The sequence below is a fragment of the Apium graveolens genome, unplaced genomic scaffold, assembly GCF_009905375.1.
Source record: "Apium graveolens cultivar Ventura unplaced genomic scaffold, ASM990537v1 ctg7781, whole genome shotgun sequence".
NCBI classification, from domain to species: domain Eukaryota; kingdom Viridiplantae; phylum Streptophyta; class Magnoliopsida; order Apiales; family Apiaceae; genus Apium; species Apium graveolens.
Genome location: NW_027420625.1, coordinates 999 through 25512, shown reverse-complemented (window position 1 = coordinate 25512; position 24514 = coordinate 999). Strand labels below are relative to the sequence as shown.

The 24514-nt window shown below is 31.2% G+C and overlaps 2 protein-coding genes and 1 long non-coding RNA gene across 6 annotated transcripts; 1 reads left to right on the top strand and 2 right to left on the bottom strand.

Moving 5' to 3' along the window:
* The first annotated feature begins 13955 nt into the window (after window positions 1–13955).
* LOC141704381 (uncharacterized) lies at window positions 13956–15993 on the top strand. Of its 4 annotated transcripts, none has more exons than XM_074507626.1 (7): window positions 13956–14112; window positions 14426–14580; window positions 14698–14813; window positions 15031–15141; window positions 15243–15335; window positions 15430–15734; window positions 15844–15993. In XM_074507626.1, exons 5-7 carry the CDS (start codon window positions 15246–15248, stop codon window positions 15914–15916), a joined length of 468 nt encoding a protein of 155 aa, XP_074363727.1. In that variant the 5' UTR covers window positions 13956–14112; window positions 14426–14580; window positions 14698–14813; window positions 15031–15141; window positions 15243–15245; the 3' UTR covers window positions 15917–15993. The 4 variants fall into 4 exon arrangements, with proteins under 4 accessions (XP_074363727.1, XP_074363728.1, XP_074363726.1 ...); XM_074507627.1 differs by having other exon boundaries at window positions 14698–14834; XM_074507625.1 differs by lacking the exon at window positions 14698–14813.
* A 171-nt stretch (window positions 15994–16164) lies between these two features.
* Window positions 16165–22428, bottom strand: LOC141704382 (uncharacterized). The gene is made up of 3 exons (XR_012567942.1): window positions 22265–22428; window positions 17762–17839; window positions 16165–17686 (listed from the first exon to the last, which is right to left on the bottom strand). It is a non-coding gene; the product is annotated as an uncharacterized LOC141704382 (long non-coding RNA).
* On the bottom strand, window positions 20947–22090 carry LOC141704383 (transcription termination factor MTERF15, mitochondrial-like; the record flags this gene model as incomplete). Its single annotated transcript, XM_074507629.1, has 1 exon — window positions 20947–22090. A coding segment is annotated over one exon (957 nt), but the record flags the coding sequence as incomplete, so codon positions are not given.
* Window positions 22429–24514: the final 2086 nt, after the last annotated feature.

Below are 24514 nucleotides of genomic sequence, written 5' to 3'. Positions count from 1 at the left end.
TATTGAGCTAATAATACCAACTTCAAAAGATTGTTACTTTTATAAAACGTGTCTTGTATGTGTATACTTTTGCAAATACTTTGAAATTGAGAGATTTAGAAATTACATAAATTATAAAAAGTTGTAGCAAATATATTAAAATCCATTTTTTTTAGTTTAAAAATCCTCCAATACATTGATATTACATTTAAATTTACAATTCAAATCTAATATACTGGAATTTTTAATATTTTGGAATCCTAGTGGAATACCCAATATTTTCAAAAACAATTAACAAATCTAATCTAGGGTTAAGTTCTATGTAAACCACTTTTTTTGGAGACCTTGGAGACCACTTGTGTTCTGCAAGTTAAATGTTGCATAAAAATATTGCAAAACATATTATTTTGTAAATCATGCTCTACAAAGATCTTTATTTTATTCAAAATCTTGAATATCATATATGTACTCCATGTAAAATATAAAATATTACAAAAATACTTTATTCTGCAAAACATGTTAAGTTTGTGGAATATTTGTTGAGCTTGTAGAACATACACATTTACTTATTAAACTTAAATGATCTTCAATAATTTTAATGAATTAGTGATACTCGTTGAACATACTTCACAAAATAATAAATTTTATAGTGTTTTGATTGCAGAACATATGTGGTCTCCGATTAAAAAGTGGTCTCCATAGAACTTTTCTCATCTAATTGAATACGACAAGATTTTCTAAATTTCTTAAAATCTAATTTAAGTAAATATGAAATCTTTAACATCCAAAAAGATCATTTAAAATCCCGTGAAATACACCTACTAAGCATCCCTATGTTATGAAATTTTCGAAGAATATCTGTTTTGGTTTTAATTTTTCTTATAGTGCTTTTATGAAGTATACCATATATTCACTTTTTACCTAATATATTGCAAATAAATTACCGAAAAAAAATATGGCAGGGTCTACACTCTCGACTTTTTTCACAAATTTTTGGACTAACCACTCAAGTGAAAGAACATAAAAATATTCTTCATAAATTGTTTCATCTATCATTTTTTTCTTAGAAAGCCATGTTTAAAATTTCATATTGGTCAATTGTTGTTGTCAACTAAAGTGTGAGAAAGGTAAAAGATCAAGCATCGATCAGATTAAATTTTACGTACCTTAAAAATTTGGAAGATTTAAGAATATCTCACTCGAATTTCAACTTGCATCCAACCTCCGCAAGTAAAATCATGTCTTCCTAATTATGTCTTCCATATGTTAATTTCCCCAAAACTGACTTATGCAATTCATGAAGTTTTGGTACATAAGAAAAAGCCTTCTAAACACGATTAAAAAAGGACCTGCTAGTCAAAACTGATACTTCAATAATACTTGAACACAACACTATATTAAAAAAAATCATGTAAAAGTAAGTTATAATAAATTTCATTTTATAGCTTAAAATAAAGAAACCTTAGTTGAATACACACTCCAGATGATCTTGCACAACATTCATTCGAAACTAAATTAATGTGAGATAAAGCTAATAGTTACAACGCAAGAGTTAATCTATACACTGTTAAGTGAACAAAGGGAGATTATCTATATTACTTTAATAAATTAAAAGTCATTCTCAACATTATAAAATGACTAAACTAAGTACATTTCTTGTCTGGAAAGCCGCCTTCTTCACGTACATCATAATTCATATTTATGGGGAGTAGTTTCTTGTGCACATAAAAGTCTAATATAGAAAAGAATTAAATATGAGTGCACTGGTATTATATATTCGAAACCTTTTTTCATATTTGTCATCCTGCGAGATAAAGATTAATTCTACAAATATACTGATAATGTATATGATTCACAAATTTATTAACATTGGTCAATAATCATATACTCTTAAGAGTTTTAATAGTTTTAATAGTTAATGTATATGACTTTAGCACTAGGTGTTAGTTTCGAATATTGAAGCGTTTTGTAAGTTTTGTCTAAGTGACCTTCAATGGTTGGTGCCTTTTTAAATTTTTTCTCATACTAAAAATAAATATTTTGATTCGATTGAAGTGGATATGATCGATTTCAAAAAATCTGACACTTGATCCCTTTTGAAGAATTAAATGGATTTTGATGCGGATTTAAGGTGATTTGATCAAATATTATAATAAATCATCTTATAAATATCATACTATATAAGCTAAAACTATTTTTTACCTTCATCATAATGCTAGATAAAGACATTATTTCTTCAAATACACTGATATTGTATTCACAAGTATTCACAAAATTTTTAATCAGAGTTAATAATTACTTAATGTTAAAAATTTGGAGATATTAAGCCATTCCAAAATGTGGTATGACAACTAGACCCGGTTCTTTGGTGTAGCTTGCTGCAGTGGAGAACTAATAATTCTTCGAGCTTTCAAATTTCCTCGATCGTTGAAAACCGATTAATATTTGAAAAGTAAATAATATTGAGCACTATAATACTCACAATCCATATACGAGTGCAAGTATGATAGTATGGGAGAACCGATATAGCGTATATATTTTTCTAAGATTTTAAAAGTATGAGTATAGTAATATCATTTTGAAATCCATTGCCCTCTTTATTGTCAAGTTGGGACCTTGGCTTTTTGTATATTTCGTGAATTGGTGTACACACATTTCAAGTGTCATTGATTCTCGTAATGATATGTCTTTGTTAACCCTCGAGCCCCTAAGTTGGTGTGCGGGACCGTCAACAACCTATAGTATCGTGAACTATCCTTTGGATTTTTGTATATTTCTTGAATTGGCGTACACACTTTTCAAAAAAATTAAAAAAATTATTAGTAAAAATAAAAAATATCTATTTTTTAAGTAAAAGTGTAATTATTCATAAAAAATAACATTTAAAAAATTTATTTGTCAGATACAATTATCGATGTTGAAAAAACCTATTATTAAATATATGTTATTCAATCAATTTAAATTTTCGAAAAAGTTATTTGAGTTTCTTTTTTTCAAAAGAAAAAGAATTTTTTTTTTAAGAAATTAGTCGGTAACCTTACTGGAAATGATACAGAGTTGATCAGTGATAAATTCGATATTAAACTTGATGCCTGATCAGTTGCACGTCACTTTTTTGTTATCCATTTTAAGGGGACTAACGGGAGTAACATATTTAAAATATTTTTATTGTTAAGGTGTTTGACTGAAAACTTTTTTGGGCTCGTAACCCAAGTGAAAGTTTTGGTATTGTACAGTGGCGAGCTAAATCATTAATATATTGAGCTCAATATGTAATGAAGCATGTGTTGAAGAATCTGCTACATCCATCCACTAGAAGCTAAAGAAATTTGCATTCAAATCTTATCTATAGAGTTTGGTGATAAGACTTCAGAAGTACAACAGACAACACATAATTTGCACGACTAACCAAAACTTTCAAAACTTTCAGTTTTCACAAATTTTTACACTAATTAGAAATTCACTCATATAGTATTCAAAAAAGTATTAATATCGTCAACAATCACACACCCTTAAATTTAGTTTAAATAATTAATGTATATGATTTTGATAGTGGGTGTTAGTCTCGAATGTTGAAGCATTTTAATAAGTTGGGTTTATCTAAGTGATCTTTAATCGTTGGTGCCTTCTTAATTTTTCCACATACTAAAAATCTATACGAATTTGATATTTGATTTGAATGAAGTGGATAGGATGGCTCTTCTAAAATTATGACAGTTGAATCATTCTTAAAAATTAAATGGATTTTGATGCATATTTAGGGTGATTTGATCAGAACACAATACGTAGGAAGGCCTATTCGCAGTACAGTTAATAATAAAGGGGAAAATGTGGAATTCGCAGCCTAATAAGAATTAAGACTTTTAGGGTTATGGTGGACTTCACAGTGTGTGATATATTGCAAAAGAAGAAGTACTACACCACTTATGGCACACAGAACTTCCAGAATTAAGGAAAGCAAGTTTAAACAAAGATTCTATGGTATAGGCTTATAAAAATTCGTCACACATTTAGGTCCCACATAATGTGTTAAGTGGATATGTTCATGTTAAGTTATTGTGTACTGCTAGAAAGATAATTAAGATGTAAAGAAAGATGGTGTGTATGGTGGAAGAGTGGAAAAATTGTAGGTTACTAATGATCTAACACAAATTGCATCTTAATTTGTAACGCAGGTCATGGTCAACAAGCCGGGAAGAGCAATAGTACCCTCCGATAAGAAGCGAAAGAGCAAGAAGGATTGAAATGATGAACTCCTTTCCTAATAAAGGGGGTTTGCTTTTGATAAGGGCCTTTCTTGGCTGTAAAAGAAATTAAATAATTGCAGGGAAGGGCTTTAGCATCCTGTTTCCAGAGTTTAGATCATAAGCCCAGATAAGCTATATAAGCACATCGGGGTTTAGAGATAAAACTACTAACTTTGCACAAAGAAGAGAAGAAGTGATGAAGGCAGCCCCTAGACTTATCGTTAAAGTCAATCATTCTACAAAATTTAAATTGTCTAGAATGGCCTTGTCAAAAAAATTAGTCAAGAATGGTACATATGGTAAACATAGAATCACGCATTTGCATATCTACAACCCCATACAAAGTAGTCTAAAGTTTTTATAAAATTAATTTACAATTCTCTCTTATATCAATTGATTTTTTTGAAAAAATTAGCAAAAAAAGATATTATTTTTTAGAAAATTAGATTAATAACATTTACTTGTTGAAAAGGGTCCAAAACTAGAAAAATAGAGATTATGTTGCTAGAGTTATTGAGCTAATAATACCAACTTCAAAAGATTGTTACTTTTATAAAACGTGTCTTGTATGTATATACTTTTACAAATACTTTGAAATTGAGAGATTTAGAAATTACATAAATTATAAAAAGTTGTAGCAAATATATTAAAATCCATATTTTTTAGTTTAAAAATCCTCCAATACATTGATATTACATTTAAATTTACAATTCAAATCTAATGTACTGGAATTTTTAATATTTTTGGAATCCTAGTGGAATACCCAATATTTTCAAAAACAATTAACAAATCTAATCTAAGGTTAAGTTATATGTAGACCACTTTTTTTGGAGACCTTGGAAACCACTTGTGTTCTGCAAGTTAAATGTTGCATAAAAAATTGCAAAACATATTATTTTGTAAATCATGCTCTACAAAGATCTTTATTTTATTCAAAATCTTGAATATCATATATGTACTGCATGTAAAATATAAAATATTATAAAAATACTTTATTATGCAAAACATGTTAAGTTTGCAGAATATTTGTTCAGCTTGCAGAACATACACATTTTACTTATTAAACTTAAATGATCTTCAATAATTTTAATGAATTAGTGATATTCGTAGAACATACTTCACAAAATAATAAATTTTATAGTGTTTTGATTGCAGAACATATGTGGTCTCCAAGGTCTCCGATTAAAAAATGGTCTCCATAGAACTTTTCCATCTAATTGAATACGACAAGATTTTCTAAATTTCTTAAAATGTAATTTAAGTAAATATGAATATCTTTAACATCCAAAAAGATCATTTAAAATCCCCTCAAATACACCTACTAAGCATCCCTTTTAGAATATTTTAGGCCTGTCAATATATTTATACCCCTTTCTACAATAACCATTTACACTTCTCAAAACAAATAACATATACACAGTTTTATGCACAATCAGTACAAGATGAGAAAAATGGCACCACCTGAGTACCAGATCATGAACTTAGACATAGATTTGGTCATCATCATCTTCTCCTTACTCTTGAATGATAACTTCATAGATTTTGTAAACTTCTTTCACATATGGGTATTCTATCAAACTCCAAAACATATATCTATAATCCTACAACATAGAGATTGGTCAATTATCCATATTCATGAAAGTAGTTTAAACCCAATTTCCTAACACAAATTCTCCGCCTTCCTTAAAGACTGCAAAACCAGAGGTATAAACCATGCACTGTGTTATGATGCCTGTAAGCATCTTCTACAAAGGAAAGATCCTGAAAATAACCTATACATCCTTCGACAACTTTCACACAACCATTTCCTTTCATTTCTAGCATTTCATGTATTCAGCTCAATATCTAATGGAGCTTGTGTTAAAGAATCTGCTACATCCATCTACCATAGACTAAAGAATTTCCAGTTCAAATCCAATTTACAAAGTATGGTGATAACGCTTCAGAAGTACACCAATCAGCACAACCGAGGAAGCTGGAATGCAGTTCAACCATTCACCCCACTCCCTTTATGGTGTCGATTGGGTAAGGAAAGGATAAGAACACATTTCTATTTCCATGGCTGGCCTCCTACTTTTGAAGAAATTATCAACTCTACTTGCCCTCTCTGTTGTCTGCAGATGATATGTTACGAAATTTTCGAGGAATATCTGTATTGGTTTTAATTTTTCTTATAGTGCTTTTATGAAGTATACCGTAGATATTCACTTTTTACCTAATATATTGCAAATAAATTACGGAAAAAAAATATGGCGGTGTCTACACTCTCGACTTTTTTCTCAAATTTTTGGACTAACCACTCAAGTGAAAGAACATAAAAATATTCTTCATAAATTGTTTCATCTATCATATTTTTTTCTTAGAAAGCCATGTTTAAAATTTCAGATTGGTCAATTGTTGTTGACATCTAAAGCCTGAGAAAGGTAAAAGATCAGAGCATCGATCAGATTGAATTTTACGTACCTTAAAAATTTGGAAGAATTAAGAATATCTCACTCGAATTTCACCTTACATCCAACCTCCGCAAGTAAAATCATGTCTTCCTAATTATGTCTACCATATGTTAATTTCCCCAAAACTAACTTATGCAAAATTCATGAAGTTTTGGTACATAAGAAAAAGCCTTCTAAACACGATTAAAAAAGGACCTGCTAGTCAAAACTGATACTTCAATAATACTTGAACACAACACTATATTAAAAAAAATCATGTAAAAAGTAAGTTATAATAAATTTCATTTTATAGCTTAAAATAAAGAAACCTTAGTTGAATACACACTCCAGATGATTTTGCACACATTCATTCGAAACTAAATTAATGTGAGATAAAGCTAATAGTTACAACGGCAAGAGTTAATCTATACACTGTTAAGTGAACAAAGGGAGATTATCTATATTACTTTAATAAATTAAAATCATTCTCAACAATAAAATGACTAAACTAAGTACATTTCTTGTGTGGAAAGCCGCCATCTTCAGGTACATCATAAATTCATAATTTATGGGGGAGTAGTTTCTTGTGCACATAAAAGTCTAATATAGAAAAGAAATTAAATATGAGTGCACTGGTATTATATATTCGAAACCTTTTTTCATATTTGTCATCATGCGAGATAAAGACATTAATTCTACAAATATACTGATATTGTATACGATTCACAAATTTATTAACATTGGTCAATAATCATATACTCTTAATAATTCTTCGAGCTTTCAAATTTCCACGATCGTTGAAAACCGATTAATGTTTGAAAAGTAAATAATATTGAGCATTATAATACTCACAATCCATATACGAGTGCAAGTATGATAGTATGGGAGAACCGATATAGGGTATATATTTTTCTAAGATTTTAAACGTGTGAGTATAGTAATATCATTTTGAAATCCATTGCCCTCTTTATTGTCAAGTTGGGACCTTGGCTTTTTGTATATTTCATGAATTGGTGTACACACATTTCAAGTGTCATTGATTCTCGTAATGATATGTCTTTGTTAACCCTCGAGCCCCTAAGTTGGTGTGCGGGGCCTTCAACAACCTATAGTATCATAAACTATCCTTTGGATTTTTGTATATTTCTTGAATTGGCGTACACACTTTTCAAAAAATTTAAAAAAATTATTAGTAAATATAAAAAAATATCTATTTTTTAAGTAAAAGTGTAATTATTCATAAAAAATAAACATTTAAAAAATTTGTATCAGATACAATTATCGATGTTAAAAAAACCTATTATTAAATATATGTTATTCAATCAATTTAAATTTTCGAAAAAGTTATTGGAGTTTCTTTTTTTCAAAAGAAAAAGAAAATAATTTTTTAAAGAAATTAGTCGGTAACCTTACCGGAAATGATACTGAGTTGATCAGTGATAAATTCGTTATTAAACTGGATGTCTTATCAGTTGCACGTCACTTTTTTGTTATCCATTTTAAGGGGACTAAAGGGAGTAACATATTTAAAATATTTTTATTGTTCAGGTGTTTGACTGAAAACTTTTTTGGGCTCGTAACCCAAGTGAATGTTTTGGTATTGTACAGTGGCGAGCTAAATCATTAATATATTGAGCTCAATATGTAATGAAGCATGTGTTGAAGAATCTGCTACATCCATCCACTAGAAGCTAAAGAAATTTGCGTTCAAATCTTATCTATAGAGTTTGGTGATAAGACTTCAGAAGTACAACAGACAACACATAATTTGTATGACTAACCAAAACTTTCAGTTTTCACAAATTTTTACACTAATTAGAAATACACTCATATAGTATTCAAAAAAGTATTAATATCGTTAACAATCACACACCCTTAAATTTAGTTTAAATAATTAATGTATATGATTTTGATAGTGGGTGTTAGTCTCGAATGTTGAAGCATTTTAATAAGTTGGGTTTATCTAAGTGATCTTTAATCGTTGGTGCCTTCTTAATTTTTCCACATACTAAAAATATATACGAATTTGATATTTGATTTGAATGAAGTGGATAGGATGGCTCTTCTAAAATTATGAGAGTTGAATCATTCTTAAAAATTTAATTGGATTTTAATGCATATTTAGGGTGATTCGATCAGAACACAATCCGTAGGAAGGCCTATTCGCAGTACAGTTAAGAATAAAGGGGAAAATGTGGAACTCACAACCTAATAAGAATTAAGACTTTTAAGGTTATGGTGGACTTCACAGTGTGTGATATATTGCAAACGAAGAAGTACTGCACCACTTATGGCACACCAAATATTATTTCAATGCAGTATAGGTTTTAAAATATGATTTTACGGGGTGGTTTTGGTCAATTAGATTTTATCATATTAAATAATCAAACTTATCGATCCAACCGTACAGATCTATATGTTATGAAATATAAGAGTCTTGCTAAAAGTTTAATATTTTTTTAATTTATTTATCTTAGTTATTATAGGAAAAAAAGAAAAAAATCAAACTTCCGTGGGATTCAATCCGTGGAAATAAAGACCCAAATGCCACAGATTTCTATATCCGTAGAATTCAAACTTCCGTGGAATTAAATATCTGTCACATTTATAGCCTATTCCGTGGTATTTATATCGGTTGAATATGTAAATTCGACTCACCTAACGGTAATTACTTTCCTTATTTTTTTAATATTGTTTTGCATTATAGGATCAGTGGTATTTATAAATTCCACCGAATTCAGTCAAATTAAAATCTTCCAAAATAGAATCCCTACTGCCACTTTGTTTCACTTTTTTCTTGTGGCCTCCTTTCATCTCTATTCTCTTATCTCCTTCCACCATTTCTATTCTAGTGGAGCTTCATATAACATCAAGTAAGTATAATTTCTTACTTCTAATTAAGCTTAATGTGATTATTGTTGTTTTATTATTATAATCGTCTTTAAATACTTGATTGCGATACAATTGTATTTGGGGATCTTGATGTTATTCATGGAATTTACATAATTTTGAGTTTTCACTAATTACATTGTTTAAGTTATTGAACTTATTATTAATAGTTACATAATGTTTAATCACAATATTCATGAATTACACATCTACATATTTTCTTGTTAAAATTAATTTCATCCTTTATTTTTATGTATATATAGAATAGTTAATTTCACTTGTTCTTAATTATGTTTGGGACACTAGTATGATTACTAATAAATTTTGTAAAAAATATCTTACAATTTTAAATTTGAAAAATTTACTTTTGACATTTATAACCTACTAAATTATGTGTAAATTTTGTAGATGACATCCGATCGTAGTTGGATTGGTCGTAGTCGATTTGATGCATGGAAAAATATATTCGAAGATTATAAGAAAGGTGTAGCAAGTTTTATTAAATTTGCAAGTGAATATGTTGAAGATGATTCCAATATCATAAGATGGCCATATCAAGAGTGTGAAAATAAATATTGGAAAGGTTATGTTGATGTGACATATGACTTATATCGACATGGCATTATGGAGTGGTATACTAAGTGGGATTTGCATGGTGAGAAGAATGTGAGACATGTTGAGGCCGGAACAAGTTCGTGTAGTATTGGTCAAAGAGATGTTGATATGTACGACGTAATGGATATGTTAAGAGACATTGGAGAAGCAAATAGACATTTGGAGGATTTGGAGAAGGAACCAAATGCATCAGCAAAAGATTTTTACAAGATGTTGGATAGTGCTTCCGAACCAATTTATCCAAATAATACCGATTTTACAGCATTGTCATTTGTAAACAAGCTGCTTCATTTCAAGAACAAACATAATTGCAGTAATTATGGGTTTGATGAGTTGCTTAAAATCATTGCATCAGTTCTTCCTCCTGGCCATAAATTGCCACTTACTTACTATGAAGTAAGGAAGATGATAAAAGGATTACACATGAGATATGAGAAGATTAATGCTTGTGAGAATGATTGCATTTTGTTTTACAAGGAAAATAGTGAGAAAACGCATTGTGACATATGCACTGTAAGTCAATATAAGGACACAAAAGGATCCAAAAAAAAAGATCCCAAAAAAGATCTTGCGTTATTTTCCTCTTACAGAGAGACTGCAACGTCTATACATGAATGAAAACACCGCAGAATGTATGAAGTGGCACCACAATAGAGTTGTAGTTGATGGTCAGTTATCTCACCCGGCGGATGGAGATAATGAATGGAAACAATTTGACCGTAGATTAACAAATTTTACAAAGGAAATACGGAATGTGAGACTTGGCCTTTCTGCTGATGGATTCGATCCTTTTCGTGATTCACATGCAAGGGAATATACAGTTTGGCCCGTTGTGGTTGTAGTTTACAATCTTCTCCCATCCATGTGTACAAAAGCTCCATACATGTTTAAGTCTCTTCTCATTCCCGGGCCAAATGATCCTACAAAAGATTTTCATGTTTATCTTCGACCACTAATTGATGAATTGAAGCTATTGTGGCGGACAGGGGTGCAAACATATAGGTCGACTATCCTGATGTTTATAATAGGTCATCAGGAATAAATTTTATGATGAAGGCAGCATTGATGTGGACAATTAGTGACTTTCCTACACTTGGCATGCTTAGTGGATGGTCGACTAAGGGTAAGTTGTCATGTCCAGTATGTATTGGAGGTGTCAAATCCAAACATCTTAAGCATGATGGTAAACCTAGTTTTTATGACACTGCTCGATATTTCTTAGAAGCAGATGACCCATTGAGAAGGAGCATAAAATTTGGAAGTAGAGAGACACGATCAGTCACTTCTTGATATTCAGGATTAATTGTAAAGACCCTTTGTGAGGAGATTCAGTTTCCTCCCCCTGGAAAGTCAATCAGAAGAAAACCCAGGGATTATGGTGTAACACATAATTGGACACACTTCTCTCCATTTTTTGAGCTACCGTATTGGGAGACACTCAGTCTTCGTCATAATATCGACGTCATGCATACGGAAAAAAATATCTTTGAAAACATCTTCTTCACTTTGTTGAATGTTAGGAAGAAGACCAAAGATAACTCGAAGGCAAGGAAAGATTGTAAAGAATTAGGTGTACATCGTGAGTTGTGGATTCAAGATGGTAACACAATGCCGAGTGCTCCTTATGTACTTGAGAAAGAACAAATCCTCAAATCGTTCAAGTGGATTGAAGAATTGGAACTTCCAGATGGGTATGTATCAAATATATCCAGGTGTGTTAATTATGAAAAATGCACCATGCATGGGATGAAATCACATGATTGCCACGTTTTCATGCAAAAATTGTTGCCTATTATTTGTCGTGACTTATTGCCGAGGAATGTAGCTGATGTTCTTATATTGAGATGTCTAACTGTTTCCAAGATTTATGCTCATCCAACTTGAAATACACGGATCTTGAGAAGATGGAAATTGATATAGTGAGGATATTTTCCAAACTTGAAATCACTTATATTTCAGGTTTTTTTTATTCGATGGAGCTTTTGCCGGTTCATTTGGCTACAGAGTGTAAGTTAGGTGGTCTAACTAATTTTCGATGGATGTACTTTGTTGAAAGATTTTTGCACGACTTGAAATTGAATGTAAAAAATAAAGCTCGGGCAGAAGGTTCAATGGCAGAACGATATATTGAGGAAGAATGTGTTCACTTTTGCTCATTATATTTCGAATCCAAAGCCAAGACAGTGCATAATCAGTTACGTCAAAATGAGGCATCAAAAAGCTCATTTGATCCTAACTTGTTAGAAGTTTACACATACCCAACATACCCCATGCTTCGGACCGGATTTAGAATTTTGAGCGATGATGAGCATAAACTTGTGACCTACTATATTCTAATTAATTCTCCAGAAGTCGGAAAATTTTTGCGGTATTATTTCTCAACCTTACTTAAGTAAATCTAAATTTACTATATATCTAGTCAACTAATTTTAGTTTTTTTAATATTTTTTAATTTTTATAATAGGGGATTCCAAAGGTTAGTGGATAAAGAACATCCTGATTTCAATGATGCAAAAAAAGAAGAGTTTCAAAAAATATACTTCATTGATTGGTTTCGTAGAAGGGTATGTGAATAAATTTATACGTTGCACGCTTATGTATTTGTTCATATAATATAACCGCACCCTTATGTGTTTATCTTCTTTACTATTAGGTGGAAGGTGATCAAGAGCTCAAAGCTAAATTTAAAGATTTAATAAGAGGACCTATGTATGATGTTGAATCCTTTAAAGGATGCAAATGTAATGGATATAAATTCGGTTGTGCGAAGGAAAAGGAGCTCACCTCATCAAATTCCGGTGTGGTTGTTATTGGTAAAAAGTATAATAGATAATTCTTAAACTTGTAAATTGCATTAGCCTTATGTTATTTGTTACTAAATTTCATACATTTAAAATTATAGGAAGTTCATACCAAGGAAGCTTTGACAATTATTATGGACGACTACAAGAAGTACTTAAGCTCTACTATCACAATGGCAATCAAGTTGTCTTATTCAAATAGTCATTGGTTTGATCATACTACACATGTCAAAGTCGATAGAAATAGGATGATCACGGTGGATGTAAAATCAAAGTTAAGAGCCGAAGATGTATTTGTGTTGGCTAGCCATGCCCATCAAGTATATTACGCACCGAGCATTACAAATCCAAAGTCTTCATGGTACACGGTCTTAACAACTAAGAGTCGACAAGTTAACGAGAATGTGGCGTCTAAGGTAAGAGTAACATCTTTCGATGATACTTTACAAAATGATGCATCAAGCGCTTCATCATCACATGTCGAAAGTAATTATTCGAGAGCCCTCAAATTTTTTTATTGACTTCAGTATGTTCGAAAATGATTTCTCTTATCATGAGTACAATGAGGACAAAAACAAAGAGAAAGACGACGATGAAGAGAGGAGTATTCATGAGGAGAGTGATAGTGATCATGATGATTTGGCGTAGATTATTCTTTTGTAATTTTAAATCACTAGTTCACATTATTGATATTTTTTTTGAAATTAATATATAAGTCATATAAAAATATTTGTGTAATTGTGATTAAGAATTTCTTATTTTCCCAGTATTGAGAATGTTGAATTTCTGTAATTGAGAATGTTGAATTTAATTTTATGCTGAACAAAGAGGTTAGTCAGTAGCTTCTGTTAGTTTTTGTAAATTTGTAAATATCTTCGACCGAATTCAGTGGAATTAGAACAGAGGACATGCGGGTTATTTCCACCAACTTCAGTGATATATTATAATGGGCTGGGTAATTTAGATTATGGGCCGGGTTATCAACTGATATCAGTCGAACAAAAGCAGTAACATATATACATAGGTTTATCAGCTCTCTTTTTCTTACTTTTCACCTCTTTCGCCGTTGAATACAATCTCAAAGTTGTTCTATATAAAATGGAAGTTGTTCTAATACTCACTTTCTTAGCACTATTTCGGGTATCTGAGGTATTCATCCCTGTTCATCATCGCATCAAATATTTTGGTGCCTATTCGTATGTACTATTATGTGTATATAGGGTTTTGTCTGTAAATTAACTTGGGCGTTTGTATATACTTGACTTTAGGGGTTTTGTGTTTACTTGATTTTAGTGGTTTTGTAAATACAAGATTTATGAGTTTACAAATTTAGGGTTTTACATATTTTTTATTTTGATTTCTATCCAAATTATGGTAATTAATAATGTCAAATTTTAAGAGTAAGTATGGGTTTATACTTAAGAGTAGAGTAGTTAACTATCTTACATGATTTTGTTTTCAGGGTCCCGAGTGTGAAGCATTTGTGAAGGTCGCAACTTCAGACAATGAAATTCAATTTGCTCAAACAAACTGCCAGAATTTTATTCCCAATTATTAAGGCACCATATCATTTTCTTGGCCTGGTGAAAAGCGAGCAGGAGAAATTTACAAGTCTCGGTAGGTGGAACATTAGTTATTGGTTTTGATTTTGCTATCGGCTTTTCAAACTATGTATATAGGTCCATTTATATTTTACATTCATTAAGAGGTTGATGCTTTCTCTCTGTTTTGCAGAAAATGCTTTTAAAGTGGGCAAAAATCAGTTTTTAGATGATAACAAATTCGTGTTAGTTAGGCTTCTGACTAAAATCAACTTTGCTAGAGTGTATTCTAGTTCAAACAAACTACAGGTCGTTTGTGTTTTCTCTTAGGTTGTGCCATTGCAACTATAATTTTTTTTAATTTCCTTTTCCTCCTCTAATATTGTATTTTGTGTTACAATTTTGGTATCTAGGTTATACATATTTATATACTTATAATAGATTTTTGTCCTTATATAATGTCAACACTTAATTTCATTTTCATATCAGTTTCTTTTATATGTATTTATCTTCTTTTATGATACAGTTTCTTGCATTACTATTTGTGGTGTTTATCCGATGACAAAGACGAATCCACATATCTAAAGCTCCCAAGTTCGAACTCATCATTCCTTCCATTGATATTAGTTATTTAGGGGTAACATGTTTATCTTTTCTTTTTATCTTTGTTTGTATTTTTTTAGTAATTTTCTGTATCTGTTTACTTATATTTTATTTTTATTTGTTTTCTTATTCCAGTTTATGGCCCCCACTCATTCTGTTGTATGCACACTTTTGATATCTAGTTTATTTGGTTTTGCGGAGGCACGAGGAGATTATGCAACTTCAAGCGTAAGTATTTTTCTATTTTAAATTTCATATTACATACTTGTTTGACCAATTTGTTAAATACCATTTATCTTTACATTTGCATATTTTATGGCAGGGTTGCTGGTTGTGGTTTTTTATTATAATTTTCATGACGGTAGGTGCTAGTAGCAGCGGGAGTGGTAGTGGTAGTGGTACTGGTCAAGGGAATAGGAGTGGGATGGGTCGGCGAGAAAGCGAAAGGAAAAAAGATGAAAATGATGGATCAGAATATATGGGAGATGGAGATGACGAGGATGAGGATAGTGACGATGAGATACTGATTCAGAAAGCTGCACGAAGTGCTTCAGAGGGTCACTACAAGAAAAGGCCAAAGGACGATGAACCTAAACTTGGAGTTGTTCACTTCCTTGATGGTGCCTTGTAAGTTAACTTGAAGGATTGTAATTTATTGATTTAAATTGAAATTTTTCATGTCTATTTTTTTGATTATAACTTGTATTGATTCGTGTTTAAATTGTTGTTATTATAGATTTCAACGGACAATTCTCCCTGTTCTAAGGCATAGATGTCTTTCAAAACTTGATAAACTCTGTGGCCATTAATACTTGAAAACTGATCTGTAAGTTCATCCCAAACTTCTTTTGCAGAACTAACAATATCCATTCCATTATTGATTTCATCAGAAACGGTATTGAGAATCCAACTCAAAACCATGTCATTAACTCTATCCCATTGAGATCTAAGTAAAGAAGTTTCTTCAGACCTAGGCACAGTTCCATCTACTATACCTAGTTTATTTTTAGCGGACAAAGCTATTGTTAATGACCTTTTCCAAGGACCAAAATTCTCAGATCCTGTTAATTTCTTAGTGATAAGAATTAAACCAGGATGATCAATATTTTGCAAATACAAAGGATGTAGATTAGAATTCATCGAATTATCTGCAGTCTCACTGTTATGATCTGCAAGATCTTCAATGTTTCCACCAGAAGAATTTACAACTTCAGTTGTACCTCTAACCATATGTGCATATGTAGGCCGAGACATTTCAACAAACACTTAAAACTCGTTCAAGTCTTCAGAATAACAAGCTTCTATCACATAGATTAATGAAAGCAAGTAACTCTAATAAACCCTAGAATAGAAGATCTTCACAGATATGAAGTCATCGAATCAAAAATTGAGTAATTAAAGCAATTTCCTAGTTAATCATGATTTTTATCACATACGTCCATCAAATAATCTCTAAAACACGTTTCTGAAATAAATCAAGACTCTAATCACAAAATCTATTCAGAATTCTATTGCAATTGAAGAAATCTTACGAGTTTTACGATCGCAAGAAGAATCGAATCAGCACGGAATGAAAATTCAACCAAGATCTAAGCTCTGATACCATAATGAAAATTGTTATTTCTGGTAGCATAACATCATTAGTTATAAACTTATAATAATCTGTTAATTAACGTATATTTGCATTTGTAGAAATAATGTCGTAATTAATAGCAACAGCCAACGGGTATGTAAATATAAATAATTTCTACTTTGATCAGCGCTTTCCAGTGAGTAGGCGGGGTTTACAAAGTATTCATCTCATGTTATTGCTCCCTTTCCTTCAATTTTTTATCTCGTACAACGATGATATGAACATGGTGCATATATGTAGATAAGATTTGATGCATTGCTGTAGATAAGGGTTCGATAACATATAAAATATGAACTCCGGGTTATTATTACTATGTATCTATTTTAAATGCAATTCGTACGTGAAGAATGCTTGCTATACAAGAGCTGCACTCAGATTACTCATTGTATTCTTCAGAATGTTTTATATATTTAAGTAATATAGTTTCCTTTGTTGGTATCAACTCAATCTCGGATATATTGTATTCTTGAAAAAATATTACTTTAACGAGTTTATTACTTTATCAGGAAGTAAATATACATTGTGTCCATTATGTTGGGACCGGAGAAAAACATTATTTTAGCGAGCTTATTACTTTATTGATTATTATTTCATCTAGGTTCAACTGTTGTTAGAAAGAGACATAACTTCTAGGTATAATTCAGTATTAATCTTGAAAGACTGATTGTTATGCCTCCAAGGACAAGGTGTTTAGAGTTCAGTATTCTGGTTGCTTTGCTCTTTTTGCCTTCTTAAGCTTTCGAATTCTACAACATTTCTAAAATTAGAAATGCATCAACGGATACAAAGAAAGCACTTAAATGCACTATCCAAAGTACCAAGTTTCCAACTTCCTTCGGATCAACTCTCTGTCTTCCTTCAGGGGAAGCATTCATTGCAAGATCAGATCTTTCTGAACGGAATGTTTTCCTTGCAGAGGGCTTCTGTAGCAGCATTTGTGGAATATCTGCAAAGAAAGTACAATTAAAGAACCTGCACAACGTAAATGAAGACGATAGCACAGGACTAATTAGATCCCTACCTTATTCCATGGATGAGCTTAATCTCTGGAAACTTGAATTCTGTGTATACAATTTCTCTCGGGTTGGGTTCGTAAAACCTGCATCAGCAACCATCAGACTAAGTTTATGAGAAATTATAACAAAAGCTAAACAAGACTATTTCATTCAGGACTCAGGACTAGGGAGTCATCAAGAAATAAAAATTTCCAAATGTTACTACTAGCCATGGGTGAGAATACATGAATAACTAACCATCTGAAGTGGCAAAAAACCATATATAACCTCTATCATCATAAAATAAAGGATAGAAATGTAGCACAAACTAATTAATTCGTATTAATTCCGCTCTGTAGCACGTAGAAGATGACAACATAATAACCATTGAGAAGCATATAAGCAACTTCAATACTGCCAAGTAGGGGTAAGCGCGGTGCGGGCGGTGCGGTTTTTTCCTCAAACCGCAAACCAAACTGCGCATGCGGTTTGATCAAATTTTCAAAAACCGCAACCGCACCGCGTACCCTCAAAAACCGCATAAACCACACCACAAAAATGCGGTGCGGTGTGGTGCGGTTCATTGCGGTTTACACATTACAAGTTCGAAAATTTTAAATAAATACAAAACTTAAATTTAATTAAATTTTTGAATAATATAACAAAGTCGCCAATATTCTTCAATAATACAAATTAGAAATTCCACACTATAAAGTTTAACGTAGAAGTTTGGCTTGGCAATTAAATGAGTTCACTATTAATAGGTGGCTTTGTACCATGTGTCTCATTATTCTTGAAGAAACACAAACATGATGATCACCACGCAACAATTGGTCTTGGAGAAACAAGATGATCACTAAGCAAGCACTCCTAGTATGTTAATTGGAATCAGACTTAATAAATCGAATCATGAAATATAAGTATTATATATATATATATATATATTAAATATTGCGGTGCGATGCGGTTTGAACCGCATTTCAGAAATTTAAAACCACAACACGCACCGCACCGCGCGGTTTATTAAAAATTCAAACCGCAACCGCACCACGAAAATTAAAAACCACATTTTGCGGTGCGGATTGGTGCGGGCGGTTTTTGCGGTTTTCTGCTCACACCTACTGCCAAGTATGTAAGCAAATGCTCCCAAAATCTACTAAAACAATAATTATCAGAAAAGAAATGATTAATGAAAAGAAAGCCAGAAGTGTTATCTTAGCTATTCATAATGATATAGTGAGATCAAGACCCTGCAAATTTGTACACAACAGCTAAGGAAATTTAAGTCCCAACGGGTATCCTACCAGTAAAAGCTCTAGAAAAATACGGAAGCTGTACACATGCCCTATGTGTAAGCTTCTATTAAGACCTAAAGACACGCCTGAATGTCATCACAGCCTTAAGCGGAGTACTACAGAGAATTCCAAGAAGTAAATAATCAGGCAGTTTTATTCCAGTTAGTCCCTCCAGTAACGGTGCAGAAGCTACTGTTGTTGTTGAGTGATGCTGCTGTTGTTGATCAGCTGTGTTAAGCCTTTCATTTCATTTTTTACTTCTTCCACTCTGACCTCGTGGCCATTTTCAAGCAAGGGGTTTAGGCTTCATCTGATGATTATAAAAGAAAACTTATTTAGGGATTAAGCTACAGCAGAAGAACACAGAACCCCAACTTCTTTCATGAGTTTGTGGCAACCACATTATAATGACTAATGAGAATATAATAGAAACAAGACATTTTGTTTTATGATTTATATTAAAAAATAATTTTGCTTTTTTTCGTAAAAGTATAAATGTTACAGTAACAACGAACAAAAGTTATGCTTCATCCATGTGCTAAGTTTTAAATTAATGAACGAATAGAACATCTAAATATTTTTTCTTCACATCTTACTATTATGTGCTTGATTTTCAATTATGATGTTAGATTAAAAATTCAGTTCAATGCAATTTCTTCTATCTATTTTATTGTTTTTATACGAAGAGTCTTCATTTGCATTAATTATTTTTTAGATAGATAGAGAAGTCATTCCAAAATTATCATTTCTAATATTATTATTTTCTGGAATTGATTGGCTTGCATTTCAGGTGCTAGTGTAATCACAGGGAATATAGAAAGGAAAATAAAAATCTCACAAAATATTCTTCCATAGGTTATCTTTCATTTTATGAAACAGATTGTTTCAGAAGCGTTCATCTGGAAGCAAGTACAAGTTGTTAGAATCACTGTAGTGATAATCTAGACTTTCACCCTAAACATAACACATAGCATCTCCAACAGTCTCCTAGTTCGCTCCTAAATATAATATAAATAGTGTGATTCTTAGCAAGTTAGTGCATAGATTTTCGTGTCAAACTCCAACAATACTCTTTATCTTGACTCCTAAACTATAAATTATTCATATTTAAAATTTCACAATAACAAAAATGTGAATGGAAACATGTGCTTGTAGATATTTTAATAAGTAAAAATAGGTTAAGAGCCATATAGTGGCTCTTAAAATAAAGGAGAGAGAAGAGACTCCTAAGGATTTAAGAGTCACTAAGAGCCTTGTTGGAGCTCTATTTTTTATCATACTCTTTATATCAAGTTTTAAGAGCTTGTTTGGAAAGCATATTGGAGATGCTCTTACCAATGAAATATTTGAAACGAGTACCGTAGATAACTTCCGTCAGGTGCCAGTGTGTTGATTTATTTTGTTGAACTCTTCCAACAGCAAACAAATAAACATGATCTATTAAATACTCAGCAGTGGCTTTCATCAGCTTATTGGCGTTGGAGCCTCCAATTGCTTTTCCCGAGGAGCATACAAAGTCGGAAGAATTTTTTCCCCCCGGGAAGAAACTGAAGCTGCAAATTCAGTCTATTATCCTCTGTTATGCCGTACAAATTAAGCACTTGAGGAAATTCCACACAGAATCTATCCACATATTATTCTCTAAATTTACCACCTTGCAGTTGTATGATCGAATATAAGGTCAAGTTCTTCTTCACTACACCCCTTGACAACAAAAACTGAACAACCAAACACCGTGGCTTAGTCCACTTTTCCAAGCTATGCATAATAGCAGGACAAAATGAAACCTGCGGTGCATTCCATCCCATTTTGTTAACCAAAAAATCCATGACTTGCTCTATCTTCTCCTCGAAACTTAGCATAATTTTAGGCTGCTTCTTAAATGCCATAAAAATTTCATCATCTGACCAGCCCCACATCCTTGACAGATCCCACTTTCGCTCTCGAGGCTCTTTACTTAACCCACTCCACACGGTGATTGCATCTGCAAGGTGAATCTTTCCTGGATCTACCCAAATTCAATGATGATAAAAAAACACCATTAAATCTAGTGGATGACATAAAAGAGTTTTTCTTTCAATAATTTAAGTGAAAGTAATAACTTTAGTTGGTGATTTTTCTGCTAAATTTCTGTGCATTATCCTCCGCGCCTCCATACAAAGTAATCACTTCCGGAAAATCAACACAGAATTTATCCACAAACCTTTTTCTAAAGTTGTCCTCACTCATTCTTATGAACGAACTCAAGGTCAAGTTCTTCTCCACTACACCCTTTGACAACAAAAACCGAACAACCAAACACCGTGGCATCGTCCAGTTTTCCAAGCTATGCATCATAACAAGGGGGCGATATGAAATTTGTGATGCATTCCATCCCATTTTGTTAACCAAAAAATCCATGACTTGCTCTATCTTCTCCTCGGAACTTATCATAATTTTAGGCTGCTTCTTAAATGCCAAAAGAATTTCATCATCTGACCAGCCCCACATCCTTAACAGATCCAACTTTCGCTCCCGAGTCTCTTTACTTAACCCACTCCACACGGTGATTGCACCTGCAAAGTGAATCTTCCCTGGATCAAACCCCATTTCGCTAATTTCTTTAACCAAAATTTTAAACCTGTTAGCACCTATTAGTAAAGTGCCCGGCTGTTGCTTTAACATTGCCAAAATCCTAGAATTCTGTACCCCATAATGTCGTAACAATTCAATATTAGGTACTACTGAATTTCTCAAATCTTGTTTTATCACCCTGGGATGCTTCTTAACCAAAACAATTACGCTCTTACAATCTTTAAGTAAACCCTTCAAAATCTCACAAGATGGTATGAGACAATTTTCTAAACTGCGTCTCATAACATATCCATTATCTGCTAGTACTTTACAAAGGTCACTGGATGTAAACCCAAACGAATGTAAAAAGTCTAATTTGGGTTTGGCTATATCTACCTTCAAAGTTATCATAAATGGGTACTTCTTGAACAATGTCGAAACTTGGGTATCAGTGAATCCATAATTCTCGAAAAGGGCCTTAATACAAGTGAGTTTAGAGCTAACATTTCAGACAAATATCTATGGGTTGAATTCAAGAAACACAAATGGGTTGATTTTAAAGAAGTAATAGCAGCAGCAGTGTTATTCTTGAGCAAATATTTGTGCATAAAACTAATCATATCGACAATTATAGTGATTATACATAAATGGGGTTTGATAAAATAACAGAAAGTACCCAACTTTGAGCTTCTTTTGAGTGTAGAGACAAGGCACTGTGCTTTGTTGCTGCAATTTGTGTGCAGTGCGGCAAAAAAAACCCTCGTTGCTTCTTGTGAAAGTGGAGTGATTTTGATAGTTAGAACTTGGGGGAGAAAAAAAGCCCAAGGGATTGGGCTGAAGTATAGTTTTGGGTCATATTTTTCGAAAAATGGGTCGGACTTCCTCTGAAATATATACTGAATATATAAAGACCCGTTTAAGCCTGTTGTCCAGATTAAATCAGATCGGGTTTTTAATCGAATCAGGTTTTTCAGAATTTTTCCGTAATGGATTATATTGGTCTTCGGTCTTCGATCTTTGGACTTTTTAATAATATATCTCTATTATCGACTGAATTGACCAATTTTCTTTTAGGTCATTAGTTTGATAAAAAAAAATCAATATTTAATTATGTTAAAAAAACTCAACTATATTTAATGTCTTAAATATGAATTACATATTTTTAGTAAATTAAAATTTATCTATATTACGAGGTATTATTCGAAAATTTAAAACTGAAATTTAAAGTCTCTTTCGTATTTAATATTTAAATAATTTAATACCAAATTACGATATAATCATATTTCTGGATTACATAAAAAGTTAAGTTTGTTTATCTAATTAACAGTACTCTTAATACCTTTATATTTAGTAGGGAACTAATTTTATACCCGTGCATCGCACGGGATATTTATTAACTTTTTATAATTTTTTTGAATATTTATTCTTTATTTAACTAATTTTTAATAAGATAATTTTATTTTTTAAATATATTTTATATTTCTTCATGAATAATGTATTTTCCAAAAAATTGTACGTTTTGTACTTATATATTAAGTTAGTATTATATTATTTATATTTGACATTGATACCTAAATATAACATATGTATTATAATTTATTTATTTCTCCAATTATTTGATTTTTTCACATTATAAATTTTTAAATAGAATATATTTTAATCATACTATATAATATGTTTATGTAATTATTTTTCATTTTTATAGATATATATTTTTTCTTAATCTTTGGCAGTTTGATCGAAATTGGAAAGTTTTTTGGGATTTGCATCTGCGGCGTTGTAATAATATTTTATAATTCTTCGGTTCTAGTAATGATTTTGAAAAAAATATTTTACACTTAATTGTTATAGTAATTTTAAATATATTTTATTAGATTTGTATTTCAGTTTGAATTGTAAATTTTTTTATATTATTATAATATTCTTCCTAATTTTTATGTTTATGTTTTATAGGATTCATGTGTTACATCTATAATTTTTTTTATTAGATTTTTCAATTTTTGAATTGTAAATAGTGTTTATTAATATTTTTTCCTTATTTCTAAGTTTTAGGGATTGATGTGCTCTAAATTTTTTAAAAGAACAAACATATTTTCTCCTTGTAACAAATAAAAACAAAACAGAGGTAATACTTGTACTTAAATATAATTTATACGTGTTCCTTTATAAAATAAAAATTACAATTATATATTTATAAATATTTTAAATCAAATTGTTTCTTGTATTATATATATAACATAATACTTGTAATATTAGTTTACATCATTTAAGAATATATAATTTTAGGTCACATAATATGTTTACATAGTTATTTTTCTTTATGTATATATTTTATTTTCTTAATATTGCGGAGCTTGATCAAAAATTGAAAAGTTGTTCTTTTTTTTTGGAAAAATTGTTCTTTGGTTTGCATCTTTCCAATATTTCATAATTAATCGGTTTTAGTAATGATTTTTGTAACTCTTAGTTTTGATGATCACAAAACGCAAGCCATCATGTTGTTATTTGAGAATATTTGCAGGATATAACAGCTTAATGTCAGTGCTGTTTAAGTATCATGACAGCAGTTATCATTAGTCAGTAATCTATTTCAGCAGCTATGATCAACAGTGTCAGAATTAACAACAAGCCAAAATGCACAGTTCTGATTCAACAGGAAGTCGAATTTCATGGATGATTTTTATAAGATCTTCATATATATCAGTTGTAAGGACTTTCTCTAATATATAAACGTGCATGATATATAGAGAGCTCAATTTTAAAACGTTTTTACTCATTTAAATTATTTTTCTAAAGAATAGGAGTTTGTTTTTCTTTCAAACTCTATCTTCTATCTTCTGATTAAAATGTTTTATACTCTACAAAATAAGAAGAGTATTTTCTGGACTTTGGGACATCTTTGTTTCTCTTCTATCTACGTACACATGAACG